Genomic DNA, 25,266 nt, shown 5'->3' on the forward strand with positions numbered 1-25,266 from the left:
TTATGTCCTTTGCTGGGTTTGAATTTAAAACTTCGCTCGTTCGCATTTGCAATTTATTTTTCTTTTCCACACTTAATCATGATTTTAGCGCGATTTCTATGATGTTATTGTCTGCAAATAGGGCATCCCTTTACTCCCGTCACTGCGTGCCTGTGCAGAGAGCTTAAGCAAACCACGACGGCCATGGCACCGCGCGAGAACGCCAACAAACAAAAGGTTCAATGAGTGGAACAATTGCTGTGCATGTGCGTTACAAATCTTTGCACATTTCTTTGCCTTCTACAAAACAACAACGTGAAATGACTAAGTTCTGCGTCTTTTGGAGAACGGGAACGACGGCAGCTAATTTACGTATTTTCATTTGGAATTAATCGCTGGCGTTACATATTTAGCAAGTATGACCAATAGGCGAGTAAACAGATCTAGACAATTGCTAAATTCGAAGGTAGAATATATATTAATTTTTTACTAGGCGTTGTATGCGGGGTCGCCGTCGTCATTGCTTAAGCTCTCCAGTTACTGTTTCATTTAGGGGCCTGTTTCAAACTTCTGCGCATGTCCAGCATTTGATTTAATAGACCGACGGCCCAATGATATAAGTTGCCTTCTCCGAGGAAAATCGTTCTCCATTGACCTTGTGAGGGATGGTGTGAAAGTTGTAGTGACGGTATTAAAGAAATTACCTGCCATTTTTGTAGGGTCCAGTAAAGCATATGAAGGACTGTAGAGAAATTTTTGATGTCCTCGAGGGGAGGTACACGAAGCAGCACGTTCCGTAGCAAGGATCAAACTTTCCAAAGACAAAGGGATATTATGAAAATATACGAAAAAAATCTCTGATTATTCTGGGTGGCGCCTGGTACCAAGCCGTTCAATTTCTATTGGTTAAAAACCTTCTAATGGACCCTCAAGTGTCTTTCAAAGTCGTACAGGCGCATTATCGTGAAAGAGGCCCTTAAACCATGTGAGCTTGTTGTGGGCTACCGTTGTCTAGTGTGGAACCTGGGTCGGGTTGAATTCGACGGACGTAAGTGACGTAACAAACATGCATTAGTTATAATCTTTGATTGAAGGTTCGATTCTAAGAGAAATCACCGGGGGTACGCTAATAAAGAAAGAACCTAACACAACGCGTTACTCTTATTAAAACCAGCCAAAAGGTATCAAAATATGTATAATGACCCACTCTCAAGGGTTTGGCTGGGAAATAAGATGACTCCCTTTTTAGAGTTCCAGTTACTGTTCGACTGCAGCCGATAAACTAACAACAGATCTGAGTGGAAATTTTACCAATCTGAAAAAGCAGTAAGCCTCGCATAGACATTCAAAAAGGTACAGGAAATCGGAAACTTCAGAACATACTAGCTCCGAAATGCTCCGAAGCATATTAACACGGATTGAGCTGAGACATGATGATTTTCCATGGATACCACTGGAAAGTAAATTTACTGTTTGAGGTTATTGCTAACGCTGCAAGAGCAGAGCTGACCATAGAGTTCGTTGCGTTGTGGATTATACTTTGCGTGAATAAGGTCCGTGTTCCTAAACTTAAATTGAATGGGTGGTTTGTTGTATCAGCTTAAGCAAGTAGGGTTCAAGCTCTTTTGAGCTCCAAATAACAGACGTGAACAGGGCTTAGCCTGGGAACGAGGTATTTAAAGATTTGTTCATTCCCGTTCCTATAGCCCTGTTCGCTTCTCTTAGCCGGCGCGGCCTTGGCGCGAGAAACGAAGGCTGGAGACAAAGGATTTCCCAGTCCTAGATTTTTGGACTTCCGTTCTTTATGTATGCAGTCGTAATGTTTCGGAGAATGTCAATGGCGGCCGTCGAGGCAGGATTCGAGAAATCTTTATCTCAGACCTTAAGTGGTATCAATTTGGAGAATGTTTTCGTCAGAGTGAAACAGATAGAGGCGATAAGGAACATTGTGATTTTAAAGAAAGAGACTATTTAATTTTGTTTTTTACCGACAGTCATTGATTTTCCAGTTATTGCCCTTTTTCTTTGACTCGTGGCATAGAGCAACTGAATCGTTTCTTTTCGTTGTTTCACTTTTAAATGCCTTGATGCGAGACCAGACCGTGAAGATAAACGAATTGCAGGTCAGCTGTCTAATGGTCCTTCATTTTAAACATAGCTGACCACAGCTGTTTCATATTTTCGCGACTGCAATCCGCGCGAACATTTTAACTTCCGTTCAAGATTTCTTTGTTTTCAAACAGCCAATCAAAAAAATTCGAATCAATTCGAAAATCCTATGTCCGCAGAGCCCTTTGTGGCCGCGCTGGCTAAGAGAATCGAAGAGGGTTATGGGGACGAGAACGAGGTTTGGTAATTAGCCATTTCTGATTTGCCTTTACCTCTATTTCAAAAGACTCAAAAGGAGTCTTGGTGCACAACCTTTTATATGGAAATGAGATTTTCTTGCCCGTTCATTGTCTTGCAAAATCCAACTCATTTTCATGTGAAGGTTGTGCACCAGAACTGAACTCGTTTTGAAACAGAGGTGAAAAGCAACACGGAAATGACTTATTTAAAAGTGATGAAAATATGTAAGTCAGACACCACTGTTATAACTTCTTTATTTAAACAAAATGCTCACGAGTCGTCAATACATAACCAACAACAAAAATATGATATTAATCAGAAAATGGAAAATGGTAAAAAAATAAAATAAAATTACAAAGAGAAAAAAGGCCACACCTTTGGTATCTTCCTCCTCTACTATTCGTTTCTAAACGACGTCTTATTACAAAAGACTGTGTTTAGGATAATTTACTACATGACTAATTTAGCTGGTCAGGCTGTGGTCTTAATGGGTGCCTTGAGCAATCAAGGTTTTGCTAAGGAGTCAGCCGACCTTTCTTTTATCTTACATTACGACAACGCTTCCCGTGTCTTGTAAAAAACGGTGGAAATTTAATTAATTCTTTTTTTACCAACATTTTACATCACCAAAACATTTAAGAATACTATTGCGGCTGCAATTAAGATTGTATTAATGCATGAATGCAGCAAGGATACTGCGGCGGCCTTGGTAGGGATAGGAGGTTTGTCAACTATAACAAGCTGCATGTCACCAACGCCCCTTGCAGCATGTCGATCAAAGTCATTAGGGCTCCTGGTGTCATCACCACCGTAGGCCCAGATTATGTACTTCTCTTCTTCGACCTGTTAACAGAAAGAGAAAAAAATCAGTTGTGCTTTCATGACGCACAAATGAAAAGGATACAATACTTTACCGTACGCAAATTCGTAGTTGGCCATTCGCAGTTACCGCTCGGTTGGGTAAACCTTCAATTAGGCATTTCTCAATTTCTTTCTTTTCATTTATTTAATTAGTCAATTCTCCGTATGGATCAAAGGAATCAGTAGTGATATATTTACTCCAGGGAGGACTCCTAAATAAAGAGGACGGGGGTGCTCATCGGAAATTTTGAAAGGAACCCCTAAGAGGTACCAAGGTCCTGTTTTGTGGGCGTGGCTCGAAAGTGTTTTCACCCCTCAGAGAGATTCAACAATTCAACACATTAACTGACACTCTCATAATTTCAAATAGCGATAAAGGCGATTGCTTCGAATAACGTTTACTCGTAAAGGTTATGAAAGCATAAAACTGTCACAAATTAGCTGTTTGTCAAATATCCCCTGTCATACTTAAGAGGTACTAAAACCGTTTTCTTTTCACCCCTGAAAGGCACGAAGAGCACCCCTCGTCCTTTTTATATGAGAGCGGATTCCCCCAGGATATTCACGATAGCTCGGTCGTAGAGCCCGCTCTGTTTGTTACGTCTCAAATACTGAACTAGAGCCTCCAAGACATAAAGATTTAACCTTACCGCAAACTGTATGTCAGTGTCATCACTGGTATCACGTGGTCTCTGAAACATCAGCTCTGTATATCCACCTATCTCTGATGCATACACCAGTTGGTAATCCTGATTGTTGTCAATTTCTGGTAGAGTTTGTCCTCGAGTGTAATAATCCTGACGAAAATGAATGTAATATGTAGTGAATTGATAAATGTTGAGAATGAAATTTAAATCAAGATGTCAGATGCCTGACCTTTATTTCATTATCACGGGGAAAGTTAGCGATACTTAAGCAACATGCAATTATTGCCAGGGTGGCCATGGGCTGGGGGCTACAAGTGGAATATTTGACTCTTAAGTAAGAGGGCAAGGATGACTAGAATCGTGCCTTTTTCTGTCCAACTCGATCTATCTTAGCCTGTTGTTGCCGGACTTCATAAAGGTTCAATATTTTAGTATTTCAAGGAAAAGGAGGTTCGTCGGTTGAAAAAACTTACATTCAAATATCCTTGGCCATTATTAAATCCTCCAACAATCACGTCGTAGTCTTGCATGTTGTTCGGAGCGATGTTTGCGAATCCAAATCCAACCCAGCCAGTGGTTTTCACTCTTATGTGAAACGTTATCGTGTCGTTTTGATCGTGAAATGTCCATCGTAAAAGAAATCGGCCCTGGTCATAAGAATGGGTGAACTGCGTCGGTTCTGTGGAAAGAACGCAAAACATCGTTCAGAATTTATCACAATCATCCATTCATTCCCTCTTTTCTTGGTTCCTTCCTTCCTTCCTTCCCTCCCTCCTTCCTTCCTTCCTTCCTTCCTTCCTTCCTTCCTTCCTTCCTTCCTTCCTTCCTTCCTTCCTTCCTTCCTTCCTTCCTTCCTTCCTGCCTACCTTCCTTCCTACCTTCCTACCTTCCAACTGTCCTTCATGACAATAATAGCCACCAGTCACCACTCAGGACTTGGACATCTCCACATATTAGTTTCTAATATTTTTTCAGAGGGAATAAGTATCCATTGTTTTAAGTTTCAGACGTTTAAGAGAACTCAATTTTCTTTAACTTAATTTAACATTGCAAATGTTTTCGAGACCATTTTCAGTGATTCTGGCAAAAAATGTAGATCATTTTTAGTGGGGGTTGGGGGGGGGGGGGGGGTGGGCCGGAGCAGAGAGGGGGTGGGTCATCCGTTTTTGAGCCCTTGGTTAGGGGTGGGTCGTTCAATTTTCAGCTACCCATGGGGGTGGGTCATCCTGTTTTATAACGGGAATAGGCACATATTTGACACAATCGACAGCAAAAAATTTTTGAGCTGTGGCTGAAAAAGTACACACGGCTGCATGGTGTACAATAAAGATGGTGATTTCATGTATTGTAAACGCTGTGCGAAAGCTAAGAAGTCTAACGGAAGTCCTAGAGCAAGAAATTTTCAAAATACTGCACTCTTTCGTCTTGCTAGCCTTCAAGAATATCAATTGGCCAACTTATGTTTACATGCTATTTGTTCCGATGCATACGGGATACACGTTCATGGATCTGGGACTCACACTCTGGGGCTCGTATTTTTCTGGCTGTGTCAGTCCAGAACTCACTACAGCCTTTTCTAGGTGGATCACTGCTCCAAAGGTAGCGAGGCTAAAGACAAAGTGTGAAAGGTTTACAGTCAAGTTTTTTTTAGAGTTTACGGACACGACCTTAAGTTGCAAAAGAAAAGGAAAACAATTATTTTTAGATGGTTTTGTGTTATTAAGAAAACAATCGAAAACGTAAACAATATCACAGTTTCATACATAAGATGTGATTTTGTTGGATTATGCAACCAAAAATGTCATGTTTTAAAGGTGGGGTGGGGTCATGTAATTTTTAAACTTCATTTAGGGGTGGGTTACTCAGTGTTGTACCAGATGGAAGGAGTGGGTCATTGGTTTTCTAACCACCACATTTTCAAATGCTCGGCCCACCCCCCCCCCCCCCGTACTTTTTGACCAGTCCCTTAAAGTGTTAGTTTCTGTAACCCCCGTAACCCGTAAAGGCTTTGACCGAAATTGTCTTAAAACATCTGTTAAATATTTTCGTGTACAATGTAGGTTATTGTTTTACTTTTTCATCACAACACCAGTTTCTGAGCTTAACGTTGTATGTTGAAAATTGGGACCATGCTTAAAAAAACAAAAAATTTTGTGGCAAATGCAGTTCTTTGTTGTTTTGTTTCATTACAACCCCACTTTTCCAACTTTGGACTGTACGTTGCCTCGGTAAAGGTTTTTTTAAAGCAACTGACCTGTTGTTGGGCCAGCTACAAACGTTACTTCTTGGAAGCCTCTATTTGGTGGCAAATGGTTTCCAATGCTGTCAATTGTAGGATGAAAAGCCCATATAAGGTAAACTGGCATTCCCAGCTTAAAAAATGTAAAAAGAACAATAAACAAATTAGTCACGAACCTTCAATCATCTTCATGCTGTCCATTATTTTCTAATAAATACGTTCTCTATTTTTTCAACGGAATATATCCTAATTCTTGTGACAAACGTATGATAGTTCAGCAGTCTAAACAATTGTCGACTAGTTGATTTAAAAATCTTCTTTCCCTAACTCCCACAATAAAAGAAACTAATCTGATTAGGTCAAGTTAAGTACAAAAAAAAAACGTAAGCTCTTGACTTTTCTGTGGTTTGCATCTCACTATCACGAAATACTTTCAAAGTCCTAAACGTTGAGGCAAGGCATAAAGTATCTGAAGTAAGTAAGGGGAAGGTTAACCGGCAAGATGGAAAAAAAAACAAACGATGAATTGACAAAGGAGTCGACACGTAACTTCAATCCAGATCATTCTGTTGATTATCTTCTGATAAATCAAGCCTCTACATTTTACCTGGAATGTAACGAACTTATCTTTCTGTAAAGGCACGCATAACATTTGTATACGTTTTTCCTGAGTATTGTTTGTTACCTGAATAACAACATCTCCTTGTTCGTCGGCGGTATTGAGCTTGCGATAAAACCTCAACGTGGTTACACCGTTGTATTCACTGGAATAAGTTAACATCCAGTCTTGGCTAGCATCCGGCGGTGGGGCTTGCGTGCCATCGGTTAGATGGTCCTGGAGAACGAGACAAAGTGAAGCGTCACTTGGTAGATCTGGGTCAATATGAAAAGCACATTTATGTCGTAATACTCCGCTATTTTTACTCTATACCAAAAAACCTTCACTTTACACTTAATCATAACCTCTAGCAAATGAAATGCAGAAAAACTAAATAGAATAGTATAAAGTGTTAGTTACAAGCTGTAACAACTGTAGACCTTACAAAAAGGCCGCCGGTTGATGAAGAGTGTGAATGTAAGGTCGGTAAGGTCTAGTTTCTAGCCTTACATGTAGGTGGGCAATGAGACTGGTCTCCGTACCATATGAAACGAATATGTAGGAGTGATTTTTCACCCCTTCCAAGGCATGCTAATCCCCTGCAGAGCTACCTCACAGAGGTAGAGCACACTCATATATATATATACGCCTGGGTGGAGAGAATCACTGTGAGTGTTAGTTAAGTGTCTCGCCCAAGAAAAAAACACATTGAGCTCGGCCAGAGCTTGAACCCGGACTGCTCGATCCAGAGTACAGTGCATTACCCATGGGCCACTGTACCTTCCCATGTAGAACAGTTTAATATTTTACCGTTATAGTCCCTACTCCGGCTGCATTGACCATTGCAACAGCTACATCGTATCCCATCATACTTGGCGTGGTTGGTGGCATTGCCGTTGAGAAACCAAAGCCAATCCATCCCGTGGCCATCACTTCGACCATAAAGTGTAGTGTGTCCATACTGGTATTGTGCATCCACGAAACATTATAGTTGCCGTTATTCAAGGACAGAAAATTTGCAAAATGCATCGGTGGAGGCATAGGCATGGCAGTCACCGTAGCTAAAATAAATGTATTCAGAGGTTAGTTAAATGGAAAGAAATAGTGGTATAAATGTATTGTATGTTAGGCTTGGTAGAAATAACGACAAACGAGACAGTCAGTCAGTAGCACAAGTAGCATGTTCCAGTTGTTTCGATCAGTTAGGTAGCAGCGCGAAGCATTCCGTGCCCATTTTTTTCTTTCTGGCCGTTTTCTCTCTATTCCTGGTCATTCCCCAACAGACCGAATGCCTAGAATAATTGTAAAGTTTTAGGGTATTAAGGAACTGGAAGGACTAGTGATAAGGTTAAATGAATAAACCCAAGCCTACAACACGAGAATCACGTGAGTTTAAATGGTTCCTTTCAAATGTTTCAATGCTAGCCTGCGCCAAATGCAGTTCTTTGTTGTTGTGTTTCATTACAACTTCATTTTTCGAACTTTGTTCTGTACGTTGCCTCGGTAAAGTTTTTTTCAAAGCAACTGACCTGTTATTGGGGCAGCTACAAACGTTACTTCTTGGAAGCCTCTATTCGATTCCCCATGATTTTGAATCATGTCACTTGTAGGATGAAAAGCCCATATAAGGTAAACTGGCACTCCCGGCTAAAAAATGGAAAAAGAACAATAAACAAAGTAGTCACGAAACTTCAATCAACATCAAGCTGACTAGTTAATATTGCCGACTAGTTGATTTAAAAGTCTTCTTTCCCTAACTCCCACAATAAAAGAAACTAATCTGATTATGTTAAGTTAAAAACAAATAAAAAACGCAAGTTCTTGACTTTTCTGTAGGTTGCATCTCACTATTACGAAATACTTTCAAAGTCCTAAACGTTGGGGCAAGGCGTAAAGTATGTGAAGTAAGTGAGAGGAAGGTTAACTGGCAAGATGGAAAAAGAACGATGAATTGACAAAGGAGTCACGGAACTTCAATCAAGATCATGCTGTTGATTATCTTCTGATTAATCAAGTCTTTACATTTTACACGGAATGTAAAGAACTTATGTTTGTGTTAAGGCACACAGAACATTTGTATATGTTTTTCCTGAGTATTGTTTTTACCTCAATAACAACATCTCCTTGTTCGTCGGTGGTATTGAGCTTGCGATAAAACCTCAACGTTGTTACACCGTTGTATTCACTGGAATAAGTTAACGTCCAGTCTTGGCTAGCATCCTGCGGTGGGGCCCGCGTGCCATTGGTTAGATGGTCCTGGAGAATGAGACAAAGTGAAGCGTCACTTGGTAGATCTGGGTCAATATGGAAAGTACAGTTCTGTCGTAATTCTCAGCTATTTTTACTCTATACCAAAATACTTTCACTTTACACTTCAAGTGGCAGTAACCCCCCAATTTTTTCCTTTAATGAAATCTACTAGTTTGTCTTATTACTTCAGCGAAAAAATTATCTCGATTGATAAAATCCCCGCGATTCTACAGGCGTTTAAAGATGTAATTTCTACTCCGACGACCGAGCATCGTGGGATCTGGGTCCGGCTTCTTGTGACGTCATCGAAGGACATGGCTCAAAACACTCAAGAGACGTTTGACTGGGTTTCGAGCGCTGTGAAAACATATTTGGGGTATTTGCACTTCATATTTTATTAAAAATGGACAAGACTTTTAGCTGAAAGAACTGTATCATCTAGCAATACAATTCGGAGTCTAGCTATGATTAGCACGGCTACGATATATATATATTTTTTCGATTTCGAAATGCGGGTCGCCAGTCGAGCCCACCACACTGCAAGTCACGATCGACAATTTGCCGGCCCATTTGGCAAATCTACATCTAATCTATACAACACATCTTTAAGTACTCTTACCGAACCCATGATAGTTCATAACGACGAAAGCATATTTTTCCACTAATTATTCAAAAACGCGGAAAAATTCGTCTTTTCGCTCCGTTCTCGCCGACCGAACGTCAATAGGCACCTTAAGCAACAGACGTCGCCTGCCTGACGACGGCAACCGGAAACGTGACATTTCTTTCGAGACGTCACTGCGCATGTACAACATGTTGTGACCTGACGTTGCCCTGAGATCGAGAACGTGAGAACGTGGGGTTTCACGTCGCGACGAAAACGTGAGTACTTGATCTTTTGTTTTGATCCCTTTTAGCTTACTTTTGTGCTATTTTGGTGCTGAACCAAGGTAAAGTTGCATAATGATTGCCTTTATGCTTAAAACAATGTTCTGGAAGTATTCCTGGACTCATTTTTTTTTAACTGAAAAATTGTTTTTCGCATGTCAAACTAGCGTTCAGCGAACAGGTTGCTTTCATCCAACGTAATGCCGCTTAGTATAATTAGTTTTTTTCAGATTTTCTCAACGTATAATCGGTAGATTGCTATAGCGTGAAATAACATTGATTTTATTTTGGCAATCCCCTCGTCTTGGTATTTCGTTTAACATAGACGCTTTTTTAATCGACTCGATGAATATTGTATTCGAACAGTATGTACGCGTATTTTTTTAATGTTTGCAGAGCTGACAAACTTCGCGTTACCAAATTGTCTCGCCTGGATTCTGTTTCTTGTACATACAAGATTATTGCATCCTTCGCAGAATGCTGTTTACAATTCGTTATCAATGAGCGGTGATACAAACTTTGGTTAAAAATCGCAATTAATTGCTTTAGCAATACACGTTTTACATGTAAAATAATTTTTGCTCTTTACATTTGACATTTCAAAGCAGGCAAAGTTTATAAACTTAAATTGTTTCGTTATTTTTCGCAATGATTTTACATCTCTTAGTAAAACATGAATAGTATAAGGTTCAATTCCATCGAGTTATTTTTCAACTACAGTTTATCTTCAACTCGTAGATGGAGTAGACAGAGCAAAAAGATGTGATGCTAGCCCGAGAAATCCTTCTTTAAGGATGTAACTTGCTGTCGCGACCGCAACCTGAAGCCGTTCTAGCCCCAGTTTCTTATCGGTCGTCACGTCGCCGTCGTCAACGAAAACGTCTGTTGCTTAAGGTGCCTATTTAGTGTGCGCGAACATAAACATTACTTTTGCGAGTTTCACAAATTTGCATTTTTCCTACTAGTAATTAAAAATCCTTCGACAAGATCTTGACAAAAGGTTCAGTATGGTATCAGTTAAATGAATACATTTCTCCTTCACTGTTCTTTTGTTTTTAAAAGTCTTTTTTACGTACGCTAATAACCTGAGTGTTGCGTTTCCATCAAAAACAAGCTCGTTCTCCTCCCGGGTCTCCTTTAGCTTCCTTTCAGCGCAATCTCCGTCGGCAAAGGCGAATCTAAATAGTTTGTTTTACTTTCCTCATATACTTATCAATGCTTGATTCGTTTTAAGTTGAAACTGTGATATATTTCGTTGCTCAAAGAACAAAACAGTTGTGTACGCAGATGAGAAACTCAAGCGCCGATTGTCGGCCCTTGTGCGTGTGGTTGTATATGAAATCCACAAATACATAGCTAATTCTGCAGTTCGAAGCCTCGCTTATCTCAATAGCCGCGTTGTAGGACGTACGTGAGGCTGATTATTCGTTTAGAAAGCTCTCTATTTCGAAGACAAAAAAAACTCGATGCGTATAATTTGCCGTATAATTATCTCACCTACAGTAGTTTCCATTATTTTGGTCTGGAACATCTGGGGCTCGTTTGAATTGAATAGTCAGAGGGCTCCCAGCTTATTTCAACCATTCGTGTTTCATCCACCTTGACAATATCGAGCTTCGCACTAGAAGCTGGGGAAGAATGTACAGGCCATGAAAATCCTACATGTAGGTTTTTACAGTAGCGGCGAACCCGAGATCGAAGAACTGCTCGGTGTCCGACTTCGCACAAGTCTGCACGCTGCTTTCGGCTTTTTCTCGCTTCTGGGCGAGTATCATTAGAATATAGGTATTGAATGAAGAGGATTGTTCTCCCCTAAGTATGCTGTACTGCGAATACCTCCAAAAACACATCTTTCTTGCGTTCTGCAACGATTTTGGATCACACTATTGCATGTTCGCATACATTCTTCTTAGAAGCAAAACATTGTTGGTCCTTCGATGACGTCACAGGCCAACTCGTCCCATTCTTCACTATTGCTCGGTCATGGCCACGGAAAGGGCTAATTTTACGGACTTCAAAAATTCATAGCAAATTAACTAAAATAGCTACAACGATAATTTTTTCGCAGTGGTGATCTGAAAAATGAGGAGATTTAAATAAGCGAAAAAACTTTTTGAGGGTTAGTTGCAGTTTAATCATAACCTCTAGCAAATGAAATGCAGAAAAACAAAATAGAATAGTATGAAGTGTTAGTAACGTGCTGAAACGACTTTAGACCTTAAAAAAGGCGGCCGGTTAATGAAGAGTGTGTAAGTGAGGTCGATAAGGTCTAGTTTCTAGTCTTACATGTAGGTGGGCAATGAGACTGGTCTCCGTAAAATACGAAAGGAATATATGGGGGTATTTCTTCAACCCTTAGAAGGCATGCTAATTCATTGCAGAGCTACCTCATAGAGGTAGGGCATATATATATATATATATATATATATATATATATATATATATATATATATATATATATATATATATATATATATATACACACGCCTGGGTGGAGAGAAGCACTGTGAGTGTTAATTAAGTGTCTTGCCCAAGAACACAACACAGTGAACCCGGCCAGAGCTCGAACCCGGAGCGTCCGATCCAGAGTGTGGCGCATTACCCATGGGCCACTGTACCTTCCCATGTAGAGCAGTCAGTAATATTTTACCGTTATAGTCCCTTCTCCGGTTGCATTGACCATTGCAACAGCTACATCGTATCCCGTCATACTTGGCGTGGTTGGTGGCATTGCCGTTGAGAAACCAAAGCCAATCCATCCAGTGGCGTTCACTTCGACCATAAAGTGTAGTGTGTCCATACTGGTATTGTGCATCCACGAAACATTATAGTTGCCGTTATTCAAGGACAGAAAGTTTGGGAAATGCATCGGTGGAGGCATAGGCATGACCGTCACTGTAGCTAAAATAGATGTATTAGAAGGTTAGGAAAGAAAAAGTTGCATGAAGCATTGTTTGTCAGACTCGTTAGAAATAACCAGAAGGATGATAGTCATTCTGTTCTGGGTTGTCCACCGGATCCTCTATTTTGTCCCTTGTTTTTTGAGATCGTAAGTAAAATATTAACTGCAGAGGGTGTGAACGAAAAAAACACACAAGAGGATCGGGCTTGGGAGAAACAAAAAAGTAATTCACTTGCTTCGCGGTCGTTTTCGCGCTCTGCGCTCGCTCGCACCCACACTAGCGCGCTCGCGCGCACACTTGCACGCTCGCTCGCGCGCTCGAAGTTTACAAACGTTAGACACACACCTGTTAAAGTTGGTTCAGCGGTCGTCGGTGCTATGACTTCCGTGTTTATCTCAAGTGACGGAGTCACTGTTGGTAAACAATTGAAAAGGAAATTATACAAACAAGACTCTTTACGTAGAGTTAATCCCCCATAGAGGCCTTTTTCCCAAGGCTTTTATGAGAAATTAGACATTCTTTACTCTTATTTTATATAAGGTTAGGTCACACACCTGTTAAAGTTGGTTCAGCGGTCGTCGGTGCTATGACTTCTGTGTTTATCGCGATTGACGGAGTCGCTGTTGGCCGAAACAATTGAAAAGGAAATTATACAAACAAGACTCTTTACGTAGAGTTAATCCCCCATAGAGGCCTTTTTCCCAAGGCTTTTATGAGAAATTAGACATTCTTTACTCTTATTTTATATAAGGTTAGGTCACACACCTGTTAAATTTGGTTCAGCGGTCGTCGGTGCTATGACTTCTGTGTTTATCGCGATTGACGGAGTCGCTGTTGGCCGAAACAATTGAAAAGGAAATTATACAAACAAGACTCTTTACGTAGAGTTAATCCCCCATAGAGGCCTTTTTCCCAAGGCTTTTATGAGAAATTAGACATTCTTTACTCTTATTTTATATAAGGTTAGGTCACACACCTGTTAAAGTTGGTTCAGCGGTCGTCGGTGCTATGACTTCTGTGTTTATCGCGATTGACGGAGTCGCTGTTGGCCGAAACAATTGAAAAGGAAATTATACAAACAAGACTCTTTACGTAGAGTTAATCCCCCATAGAGGCCTTTTTCCCAAGGCTTTTATGAGAAATTAGACATTCTTTACTCTTATTTTATATAAGGTTAGGTCACACACCTGTTAAAGTTGGTTCAGCGGTCGTCGGTGCTATGACTTCTGTGTTTATCGCGATTGACGGAGTCGCTGTTGGCCGAAACAATTGAAAAGGAAATTATACAAACAAGACTCTTTACGTAGAGTTAATCCCCCATAGAGGCCTTTTTCCCAAGGCTTTTATGAGAAATTAGACATTCTTTACTCTTATTTTATATAAGGTTAGGTCACACACCTGTTAAATTTGGTTCAGCGGTCGTCGGTGCTATGACTTCTGTGTTTATCGCGATTGACGGAGTCGCTGTTGGCCGAAACAATTGAAAAGGAAATTATACAAACAAAGCTCTTTACTTAGGGTTAATCCCCCATATAGGCCTTTTTGCCAAGGCCTTAGTGAGAATTAGACATTCTTTACTCTTATTTTATATAAGTTTAGGCCACACACCTGTTAAATTTGGTTCAGCGGTCGTCGGTGCTATGACTTCTGTGTTTGTAGCAATTGACGGAGTCGCTGTTGGCCGAAACAATTGAAAAGGAAATTATACAAACAAGGCTTTCTACTCAGAGTTAGTCTCCCATATAGGCCCTTTTCCCAAGGCCTTTATGAGAAATTAGACATTCTTTACTCTTATTTTATATAAGGTTAGGTCACACGCCTGTTAAAGTTGGTTCAGCGGTCGTCGGTGCTATGACTTCTGTATTTGTCGCAATTGACGGAGTCGCTGTTGGTGAACAATTGAAAAAAAGAAAACTGTACAAACAATGTTCTTTATCATTACTTAGTACTGTAATATACACAAAGGTTTTCGTAAAAGAATAAGAGGAGTAACTGAGTTTATTCCTCATATAGACCTTTTCCTCAATGCTTCTCAAGTTAGTCTTAGATCACTCCTAGCTAGCTTCGGAAGTCCCAAAAGGGTCTAGAAAGACCCAGTCTTATGACCCAGTTAAAATGGTCTTAGGGCATTACCACTTACATGTAACTAGAGTCGATGTTGGAGTTGGTGTAGCTGTCGCCATCGTAGCAGTCGTCATCATCATTATCGGTGTCATTGCTGAAGTATCGGCAGGGACAAGTACCACTTCCTGTCTACCTCTTTTATCATGTTGTACTAAGCTGTCATTCGAGAAATGATATGCCCATACAATGAAAATTGGCATTCCTACCTAGAAAGGAGGAAACACCAATAAACAAAATAAGACATGATTATAAATGTGAAGTCTACCGAGACTATAATGTGTTGCGAACGCGGGGCGATTAGAAGAAAACATCTCCCAATTCCGGTCCAGACGTTCTAACCACTTGCTTTGGAGACCACCTGGTGAGCAAGCTCCTTCTACTCGAGGCGGCTCGCTTGTGGTGATGTCAGTCTCGGTTATCAGTTAAATTTTCCGCCTTTTCTCAGGTATCAGTTAAAATTTTAGCCCTTTTCTCAGCTACCCGTAGATTTTCAATATCTTAGTTTTTAGGTTTCAGTTCAAAAAATGCGTCAATTCTCAGCTGACGGTTGAATTTTGACCAATTATAAGGGGCACGTCTAACACAGAGGTGAGGGGTGGAGGGTGAGCGGTTAGGATTGATCCTAAAGACCAGCACATCTGTTGTCTGGTTTACTTTAAGAGCACACGGGGTAACCTTCTTACCGCCAGCTTTTAACAATGAATGTCAACATCCCTTTCACCATTCACACTTTGCTCTTCCCCGTTTTAGACCTCCCGCTACATTCTTGGCCAGCAGTCAAACCTCACTGGCCATGTGGTCATTTATTTCTATTGTGGTTTGTTGACAACAAAGACAGTCAAGTATTTATCTGTTTATGTTAGCGTTATCGATCACCGTATGTAAATAACGCTATGAAATTAAAATTATCAAATGATTATTATTATTATTATTATTAATTACAAGTATTTTACCGGAATAGCAGTGTCATTTTGTAGATCGGTGGTGTTTCTCTTGCGGGAAAACTTTAAAGTGGTCACATTGTTCTCTTCACTCGAGTTCAACAACATCCAGTCCTGCTGAGCATCCAGTAGTGGTGGTACCGTACCATTGGTATAATAGTCCTGGAAGAGTAAAACAACGGAATTTATATCATCTTGTTCAGGGTCTAATAATTTGTTGTGATTTTTTCAACATGTAGTTTAGAAGTTAACTTTATTACGGTCGTTATTTTCCCATGGCATCACGAACAGACTTATGTCTACGTAATATTAAAATTCGTTGCCTTTTTTATCTGGGTTGTTTATTTGTCGTTAAAATAATTTCCTTTCCTTTCTTGCTACCTATCGAAAGCAGGCGCAACCGATCACTATTTACACAGCAGAGATTTACGTTCTGTTGCTTAGCAACTCGTAAACTTAGAAAAGCGCGGAATAGGCCCTTTGCAGCTAAGCCATCACGTGACCTACTTTTCATAAAATTATGGGTTTTGACTTAACAAATGCCAGAAATGGAAAAAGCATGTCGAAAATATCAAAATGGCCAAGTTTGAGGCCCCCATCATTAAGGAATGAGATTTTATGACAGTCTGAATTTTTAAAAGAATAAGAAGATTTGTATGGAAAAAGTTGTTGGAGAGTAAGGTCTTGCTCTCCAGCAACATTTTCTATAGAAATCCTCTAAATTTTCCTAAAATTCGAGCTGTCGTATAAACTTACTCTTTAATGCCAGGGGCCTCAAACTGGGCCATTTTGGTATTTTCGATGCGCTCTTTCCATTTCTGGCATTCTTTAAGTTATAGCCCATAATATGAAAATTTTCTCGGAAAAATTTGGTCACGTAACCCCAGCTGTAAAGGGCCTATTAATCCCGAAGGTCATTGTTCTGTTCTTCAACTGAGTATTGTTTTTTTTATTATATATTGTAGTCACCATCTGTCGTCTCAATGGCTAAAAGCCTACAGCTAATTCTGGGAAACAACGCAACCTACAGATTATTCATTAATCTGCTGGCAGATTGGTTAATAATCCGTAGGTTGCGCGTGCAATGCATGATTACCAAGAGCAATGTCAAGTTCACGTAAGAACATGGCTTGTCGAAAATAAACTGTGTTCGGTGCGATAATGCGTTTGTCGCTATTTTCTTTAAAACAATGTATAATAAAACAAGTATGAGATTCGGTTTTTGTGATATCCGAAATAATCAAGGTCTCAGTTAGTGTTATCAGCCTCAGCCTTTGGCTTCGGCTCATATAACACTTACCTCGAACTTGATTATCCCGGATATCACAAAAACCTCATCCAATAATTGTTTAATATTAACGACTGTAAACATCACCTTTGGAACTGCTGAAAACTAAACGTCTATTTCCTAATGCAAATGCTTATTCTGGAATGTGATTGGCTTCGCTATCGTACAGTATGAACCAAAATGAACCACATTCTGCTTTGTGATTGGCTACTCGAGCGGGCAAGATGGTGCCCACTCTTCATTAGCCGCTGTGTCCCGCAAGAAATTGGTTCTATCACCCATGTAATAAATCCCTTATGAACCAAGCTTGTACGCGGTCAAGATGGCTGGATATCGGCCTCGTTCTTTTTTTTTTTTGAGTGTTTAAGGACCTCGACTTCGCCTTGGTCCAAAAACACGCAAAAAAAGAACCTGGCCAATATCCACCAAACATGTCGGAACAGGCCCTAATAATCTATATTTGGTGTGCAGTCCACATAATGGCAACGTTTTCTCGTTTCTCTGATATTTCGAGGAAGATTTATAGATATTACTAGACAATTCAAATCCCAAGAACACTAAAGGAAATCATGAACTTGACCAAATTTTTCAATGGACCGAGGAGCGAGTATAAAGAGCTACAAGTTCCAAACAATTCAATTCGCACGCAAGTTTAAAGCATGAAGTTAAATAATACTTAACTTGTAAAGAAATAATTGGGAATCGTCAATTGAGAGCTATTTTTAAGAGTTCTACTGAAACAGTTCTTTCATCCGCTAGATCGCTATCGATTACTATGAGGTGAGTTAATTGAACCTTCAGCTTCTTACTCTCGGACTCATAATCTAATTGTTAATTAATATTAAAAAAGAAAAAAGCCTTATGGTTGCTCTTTTCCCTTATTTCTAATATCAATTTTAAAATGTTCGCCAATTTCTTTTACTTAACCAATTCATGCAACCCGACTAAAGCAGCGTTCACACTAAGCCGGAGAAATTTGAAAACGCAGATTTATTTCTAAAGTTAGCCCTACCGTCCACCCTAAAACGAAACGGAGCTTTTCGAAAACGCTCTTCAAACCGAAGGAGTTTGAAAACGTGGGGATTTTGGCAGCTTTCGTGTGGACGGAAAACATTTTGAAAACATGACCACACGACAATCATGTGATTTTCCTGACCGAGTTTTTCTCAAACAAAAATCCAAAATAACCGGTGATTGTTGCGTTATTAAATTCCTCCAGCGTAGTGTGAACCGAAAACATTTGATGCGTTTTCAAAGTGAAACCTCCGTTTTAAAACCGCTCCGACGGGGCCTAAATCGTGTCTTAACCCTTTCAGTTTTTCTGTCGACAGCGTTTTCTACGTTAGACTTTTTTTTAAGGTTCTCGACATAACTTTCTTGCTATTTCTTTATCACACTTCATTTTTCATGTAAACTGTTACCTGGATACATATATTTATTGTTCAGTATAGAACAATCATGGGCATTTTATTTCTTCCGCTGCATATGCGGCCGCATGATGACTCGGCCGTATTACACATGCGTTACCTAGGCTTCCTGCGAAACAAACACTACATATTGGCCGGATATATATGATAAACAGAACAAAAATATTTCAATAAAGAAAAAAAAAAAGAACTTAAGAAATTCATGTCAACGCTTATATATATATATATATTTCTGTCAAGTAAAAGTTAGTCTTCATCAGAATCTTGGAACGGAGCCGTTATTCGATCTTCATGTACGTGTGAAGTCTTCCAGAACGGGTCCCCATTTTTAGCCATAACAAAAGCTTTAACGTCACGGGACGGAAAAAAATTATGACAACAGCAGCACGTAGTTATTAAATGACATTTTTAGAGTTATTTCTTTTCCATCTTGCATTTAAACCAGAAATTTATACGTACTTCAAATTCTCTAATTTGATTAACTTTTGTACCAAGAGAATTAACGGTAAACCGCGAAACTGCGCTCAGTATTCATATCATTGCATGTTTGACGAGTTAATGAATATTCTTGTAACACGAAGAATCATTAAGGCCAATCGGAAAGTGCTTAATGAGTTGGCCACACGCAATGCCGGCCTTAACACGCCCTGTACATGCATTTGGATAAAGAAACTGAAGTAAAGAAGTCATGGTTCCCAAATTTTAGAATAACTTGAAATGAAAAGAGAGACTTGCATCGTTCCCTATTCTCAAAACACTTTAACCCTCAAAAAGCATGTATTTAAAAAATAAACCGCGATATTTGCATGGCAGCTGATATTGACTGCAAAATTGAGGACGTTAAGTGATATTATAGGTTTTTCTGTTGTCCATAAAAGTGGAATAAATAAACACACTGTTGCGGTGTTGTTATCAGAATATTGACATTGATCTAGGATTTCTTTTGATAGCCTTGCATTTATTGGTAAAATTAGTTTCAACTAAATACATTTCCTAAAATTCGGTTGTAAACTTTTTCATGGCCTTTTGAGCTGAAAAAAGTCGTTAAAAATTTACCAACTTGGTAAAAAAGACATGCAAATATGCATTTCCCGAGTAGAAAATTTAAAGCGACTAAAAAATCTCTCTTTAAGCGTTTTGCGATCATCTTACCTCAAAATAACTTGTACCATTACTCAGTACTCCTCCAATAGCTACATCGTAGTTCAACATATCTTCTGCAGGAGCTTCGGCAACACCTAGGCCGACCCAACCTACGGTTCTAACCTCCACCCAAAATTCTAACGTGTCTGAGGTGGCGTTGAAATTCCACGAAACATTGTAGTTTCCCCCATCCAGGGTAAGCATGTTAGAAAACATATCACTGCTTTTTGTAGAGACCACAAAAAGCGTTAAAAGAAAAAACTGAAGAACGGCCATTGCAACTTGATGAAACGAACGGCCTCGCGTGAGGAATATAATGACTACGCATATTTCACTGCGTCATGTTTTTATGGTCTTTGTACATGACCACGCGCCCAATATCCTTTGTTTAATATTTTCCATTTTGAGGTTCGATCCAAAATCATGCAAATTTCTTTTCTATTTTTTTTTTCACAAAAATAAAACGGAAACCCGCTGATAAGGGTTATTCTGAAATCACGTCAAAGTGGAAATCTGTGCACCTTGCTTAAAGTTAATATGTTGTGGAGAGTTTTGAATGGTACCGATCAGGTAAATTTGGCGCACAACGGCCGAAGGTCCGACAGCATAAACAAAATTTCATTTTACTACATAACTGGGGGAATACTAGCCCGAAATTTAATTGCCTCGCGAGAATTTTCATTCTGTTTAATGTCAACTAGCGAGTAAACTGATTGAAAGAAATGTTTCTAAGATGGGTTCTCTGACGTAAATTTAATTGTTTAACAATTTGTAGCCTCAAGAGAAAAGCGACAAAATTGTAACAAATATTACGTAATAGGTCTCTGAGTTACTCGTAACCAAAATGGAATAAAATAAAAAAATCTAAATTCATATATTTTACGGATAATTTTGAAGCAACAGTATGTCAATCAAAACTGATAACATGACTTGAACTGCGTAGTTATAAATAAGTATTGGTCGAGTAGGGTACGGTGAAAATAAATAATTTGAATTAGCAGGTGAACAGCATTTGGCCGGCTACCCCGGGCCGCCATACGTACAGTCGATTCCAAGGTTTCTCTGTATACCGTGAGAGGCCGATTATAAGAATTGGGGGCTTAATATTTTTTGGTTGAAAAAGATTTTTTTGGAGAGGCTTATTTTGGATGGAAGTATTCATTTCCGACAAAAATAGTCGGACTTATATTAATTTCAAAGGTATTTTAATAGTCCAAGTAAGAGTACCATGCAGACATCTCATTTATTGATCAGACATTAACGGCCCTAGTATAAATTGATACAGCTACTATGTTAAAACATGGATAAGGCATAACACAAAATTTCCTTAAGTTGAAGTGAAGTGGTTAGTGATCAAGAACGGAGCTGCCGTCGATATTGACAAACTTCTTTAATGATATCCAACCGACTGATATCAATGAATCTACATACAAACACATCTTACAATAATAACGTGAAAATTTTTATCTAGCGTTCCCTCTTCATTAGCAACAAGATCTAGAGTCTTTTGCTGTGTTTAGCAACACGTTGTTCCCTCTCTTGCTTTTGGACTCTTCTTCACGCACTAACGTCGAACTTTACTCCTAGAACTTCGTGTCTTTCCTTTTTACCTAAAATTCACAAACTTAACAACCCAGGTCGACCTATCGTCTCCGCCTGTAGTTACCCTGCCGAACTCGTTTCCAGCTATTTAGACAAAATTATAGCACCTATCGTCAGATCTTTACCGTCATACGTTAAAGACAGTCAACACGCACTTCAAATTTTTCGCGATTTTAATTTCCTGGGCGAATACAAACTTATTTTCACTATGGATATTACATCTCTTTACACCGTCATCCGAAATGGCGAAGGTCTTCTAGCCCACAAACATTTTTTTGATTTACGCACTGTTAAGGAACTAAGCTCGGAAACAATACTCCGCCTGGCTGAACTAGTGTTTACACTCAACTGTTTTCCATTCGCGGACAATTATTACATAAACAAATCAATGGCGTGGCCATGGGTACCAAAATGGGACCCAGCTACGCCAGTCTTTTCGTGGGCGACATTGAACACCAATATTTCAATCAATACAACGGCCCCAAACCTGAACTCTACCGTCGCTACATTGACGACTGTATCGGCGCTACCTCTTCAACCAGAGAGGACCTCAATCAATTTATAACTGCCGTCAGTTCGTTTCATCCTGCTGTTAAATATACCTGGGAAATTTTCGACACTTCTTTGGCATTTCTGGATATCAAAGTTTCTGTCGAAGGCAACCGTTTATGCACCAGTGTGCACTACAAACCCACAGATTCTCATAGTTATTTGTTATACTCATCTTCACATCCATCACATATCAAGAATTCCATTCCCTATTCTCAGTTTCTTAGACTTCGTCGTCTTCGTAGTCATGACTCTGATTTTCCTTAAAATCAGAGCCTCAGATGTGCGATTTCTTCGACAAACGTGGCTATCCTGCTTCTTTTGTTCAAGCGGGCCATCATCGCGCCCAACAAATTGATCGACAGTCAGCACTACAAACGTCACAGAAGGAAAATAATGATAGAATTTCATTCACCCTCGCATTTCCCCCTCACAACCACGCAGTAAAATCCATCATTCTAAAAACCTTTAAATTACTTCAAAATGATCCCGACCAAACGCGACAAAAACATAGGTAACTTTTTAGTCAGAAGTGCATTCCAAAGTGTTCAACCCGGAACTTTTAAATGCGCACGCGCACGATGCAAAACATGTCCTTTCATTCGCAACGTTGAGAAAATATCGGGACCCAAGCGATCCATCAAGATCACTGATCATTTCACCTGTACCTCAGCAAATGTCATCTACTGCATAACTTACACTCTTTACAAAAAGTTATACATTGGTGAAACAGGGAGACGAGAAGGCGACCGATTCCGAGAACACCTTCCGGACGCAGAGAAAGACGACAAAAACGTATCTAAACCGGTCGCGAGACACTTTCATCTGCCCAATCATTCTAAGAAACATATGGCAGTCTGCGGCCTTTCCCTACATCAAGGAAGCACGGAAAGCCGCAAAATTCTAGAACAAAAAAATATTTTTCAAATGAGCACTCTTAATCCTCATGGTATCAACGAACGCTTTTCATTCAACTAATTTATTCCGTTGTTTTTCACGTTACCATGCACCAATCAATAGCGTAGCTCCATCTTTCTGTATATAAACCACACACAACCCACAATTCCTCGATTCGCTCCGACGAAGGGCTAACGCTCGAAACGTCAGCTTTCCAATCTCTTTACGGTGGCCAATTTACATTATCAACCCAGTTGATAAAACCAAATTTTCTCTGGTCACTTTCTTCAAGAGAATAGGATCTTAATCTCTTGCTTTCTTTTATCTTCTTCTTGTTAATTTGTTATTTGTTAATTTTGTCACTGCCGTTATTTAAGTTTATTTTTCGGGAGTCCGCAGACTTTCTTAGCCATTAAGTTCGCGGTTTTTCTAAAATGCTGTTTTTCACAGCAGTTAAGGTAAGAGAGTTCAGAAATCCCCCATATAAGCCGCACTCTTACGCTAGTGACCCTCTCAAGACTCCCAAGTTATTTTTAGATCTAGCACCCAGTGTTTCCGCGGATAACGTTACCACGCGTGTTGCGTGGATGGTGACAACGCGTGTGCAGCACAGGTAGCTTCGGAAGCTACCTGTGCTGCCCACGTCACTAACGTGCAATAAACTCAAAGTGAATCGAGTCGCATGCTTTGACAAGTCGTTTTAGCAGAAGGTATTGTCTACCGGGCCGCTGTTTGTTTTCTTTTCCTTCTGAAATTGAAATAGCCAAAGAACAAGAATACGCTACAGGAAGTCTGACTGAACGCACCGGAAGTGATTCAACTCATCACGAGAAGTTTGCCCGGCTATTGATACGTTTTAAGAGGGAATCCACCAGAAATTCGAGTAACAAGTGGACAAAAACTTTATACCGAGATTATTTGCACCATATATTGCAAACGCGAGTGCTTTAAATATCTTCTCAAAATAAATCATTTCTTACAACACCAAATGTCGAAAACAAATTTTGAAGTTCATTTGAAACACTTGAAAGTATACTGGCGAAATGAAACTGATGATAAAATTTTGCCTGTGTTTGCACAATTTCTCTACAGTTTTGAAATTTATTTCCTCGAGTTCCCATAGGAAATTGTTTTTGGTGTTATGTCAGGCAACTATTTATATCTTTAGCTTTTAGAAAATGCAAAAAGGACTGTATAAAACTATTCTGGTGCAAGGATTTTGCCCACTTAAAACTGAAATTGCTCGATTCCTTGTCGGATTTCGTTTTATAATTAAGCATCGAGCAATAGACAACTCCTTCTAAAAGTGTGTGCAGTCAAGTTATAGCGGAGCCGCGCTAGGCCGCGGAGCCCCATACTCATAAAAACGCTTTTCCACCTGGTAAAATGGTTAGCGGTATCGCTCATGGGCTCCCACGCAAGGCGACTCGACGACGACGGCGGCGGCGGCGACGACGACGACGTCGCGCAACATGGCGGCCATACTCCAGCGGAATCCAGTTAACGCATCCCAAAATGTTGCTTGCATACGGTGGCTGCGCCCGCAGTACGAGCGGCAGTTAAACCTTAGCTGTCCTACCGAAACGACTCGAACAACGACACCATAATAGCCTTTTTCTCGGAAACAAACAAAAATAAAGGCAATGGTAAAGTTGCTTTGGCCTCTTTTAATAGTTAATTTGAGAATTCCGGGGTTTAATTTGAAGAGGAACACGATATTTTGTTCAAAATTATAACTATTACCCTATCTGGCGACAATCGACGCTGAACTACGAGCGAGTTGCCATGCCGGAAGCCGGCGACCCATTTTTGGCACCAAATTGGAAGCTTCGAGACACAAAATGTTTCACATTTTCACTTTTTAAAATCTAGTATGGTTTTCGGAATTGTAAATCTCTTTTCGTAAATATTCAAAGCCATCTCCAGTGAGAACTGAGTTGCCTGATTTCAATGCTATTCCTGTTAACTTACAGTGTCGTCAGGACAGTAAAGTTTTTGCCGCCTGCTGAATCCTGATCGGTCAATTCGAATTTCAGGCGCGCCAGCCGTATTCAAGGTTAACCGTAGCATAATTTTTTCTTGTATAAAAATGCTTTTAACTGCTTATATTTTGTGTAGTTTGAGACTATTCAAACTCAAAACAGAAGGCCAAACAATATAAACAGAAAACATAGCCCCAAAGTTACAACACTCAAATCAGACTTCTCGCTTATGTTGGGTAAGCCTGGCTAAATATATATCACGTGTTTCTTTTGCAATTTTCTTGAACAGTCCCCATAACATGAGTGCAACATTGAGTTCCAACAATGCTGAACAGACATCCATTCTCATCCCCAGATCCGTCTCACCTGGAGGCCTCTCTTTGCCGCTGGGGCCTTGTTACGAAGAAAAGATGGCTCTGGAGACGCACGATTTGATTGGCTAGTTATTTGGAGGAACATTTTCACTAATTCAATAGCCCTTTGTTTCTTGAACTTAAACATCGGTTGATATCCGACCAAAACTGTTCGCTAACAGCACCTACTTAACCGATTCTAACGAAGGGAATTTTAAGCAGAAGTCAAATTCTGGCGGAAGTGGT

At 39.8% G+C, this 25,266-nt stretch overlaps 1 protein-coding gene and 1 pseudogene across 1 annotated transcript; one reads left to right on the forward strand and one right to left on the reverse strand.

Annotated features, from left to right (window-relative positions):
* Positions 1-2,564: 2,564 nt before the first annotated feature.
* LOC110041803 (uncharacterized) lies at positions 2,565-19,944 on the reverse strand. The gene is made up of 19 exons (XM_089280062.1): positions 19,647-19,944; positions 15,792-15,941; positions 14,855-15,044; positions 14,323-14,388; positions 14,113-14,178; positions 13,902-13,967; positions 13,691-13,756; positions 13,480-13,545; positions 13,269-13,334; positions 13,060-13,125; positions 12,462-12,712; positions 8,780-8,929; positions 8,203-8,320; positions 7,484-7,734; positions 6,761-6,910; positions 6,091-6,208; positions 4,310-4,515; positions 3,840-3,986; positions 2,565-3,171 (listed from the first exon to the last, which is right to left on the reverse strand). Exons 1-19 carry the CDS (start codon positions 19,911-19,913, stop codon positions 2,947-2,949), a joined length of 2,685 nt encoding a protein of 894 aa, XP_089136188.1. The 5' UTR covers positions 19,914-19,944; the 3' UTR covers positions 2,565-2,946.
* A 230-nt stretch (positions 19,945-20,174) lies between these two features.
* On the forward strand, positions 20,175-22,894 carry LOC149097435 (uncharacterized; annotated as a pseudogene).
* The last annotated feature ends 2,372 nt before the right edge of the window (positions 22,895-25,266 follow it).

The sequence above is a fragment of the Orbicella faveolata genome, unplaced genomic scaffold, assembly GCF_042242905.1.
Source record: "Orbicella faveolata isolate gen_17 unplaced genomic scaffold, um_ofav_v1 contig_47, whole genome shotgun sequence".
Lineage (NCBI taxonomy): Eukaryota > Metazoa > Cnidaria > Anthozoa > Scleractinia > Merulinidae > Orbicella > Orbicella faveolata.

What these genes read in the sequence shown, in the direction of transcription:
- LOC110041803 (XM_089280062.1), bottom strand. Translation starts at nt 19,913, where the DNA reads ATGGCCGTTCTTCAGTTTTTTCTTTTAACGCTTTTTGTGGTCTCTACA. An exon ending in AAGGAGATGTTGTTATTGAG is followed by an intron (nt 8,321 to 8,779) that starts GTAAAAACAATA and finishes TCCATTTTTTAG; the next exon opens with CCGGGAGTGCCAGTTTACCT. An exon ending in ATGGCCAAGGATATTTGAAT is followed by an intron (nt 3,987 to 4,309) that starts GTAAGTTTTTTC and finishes CATTTTCGTCAG; the next exon opens with GATTATTACACTCGAGGACA.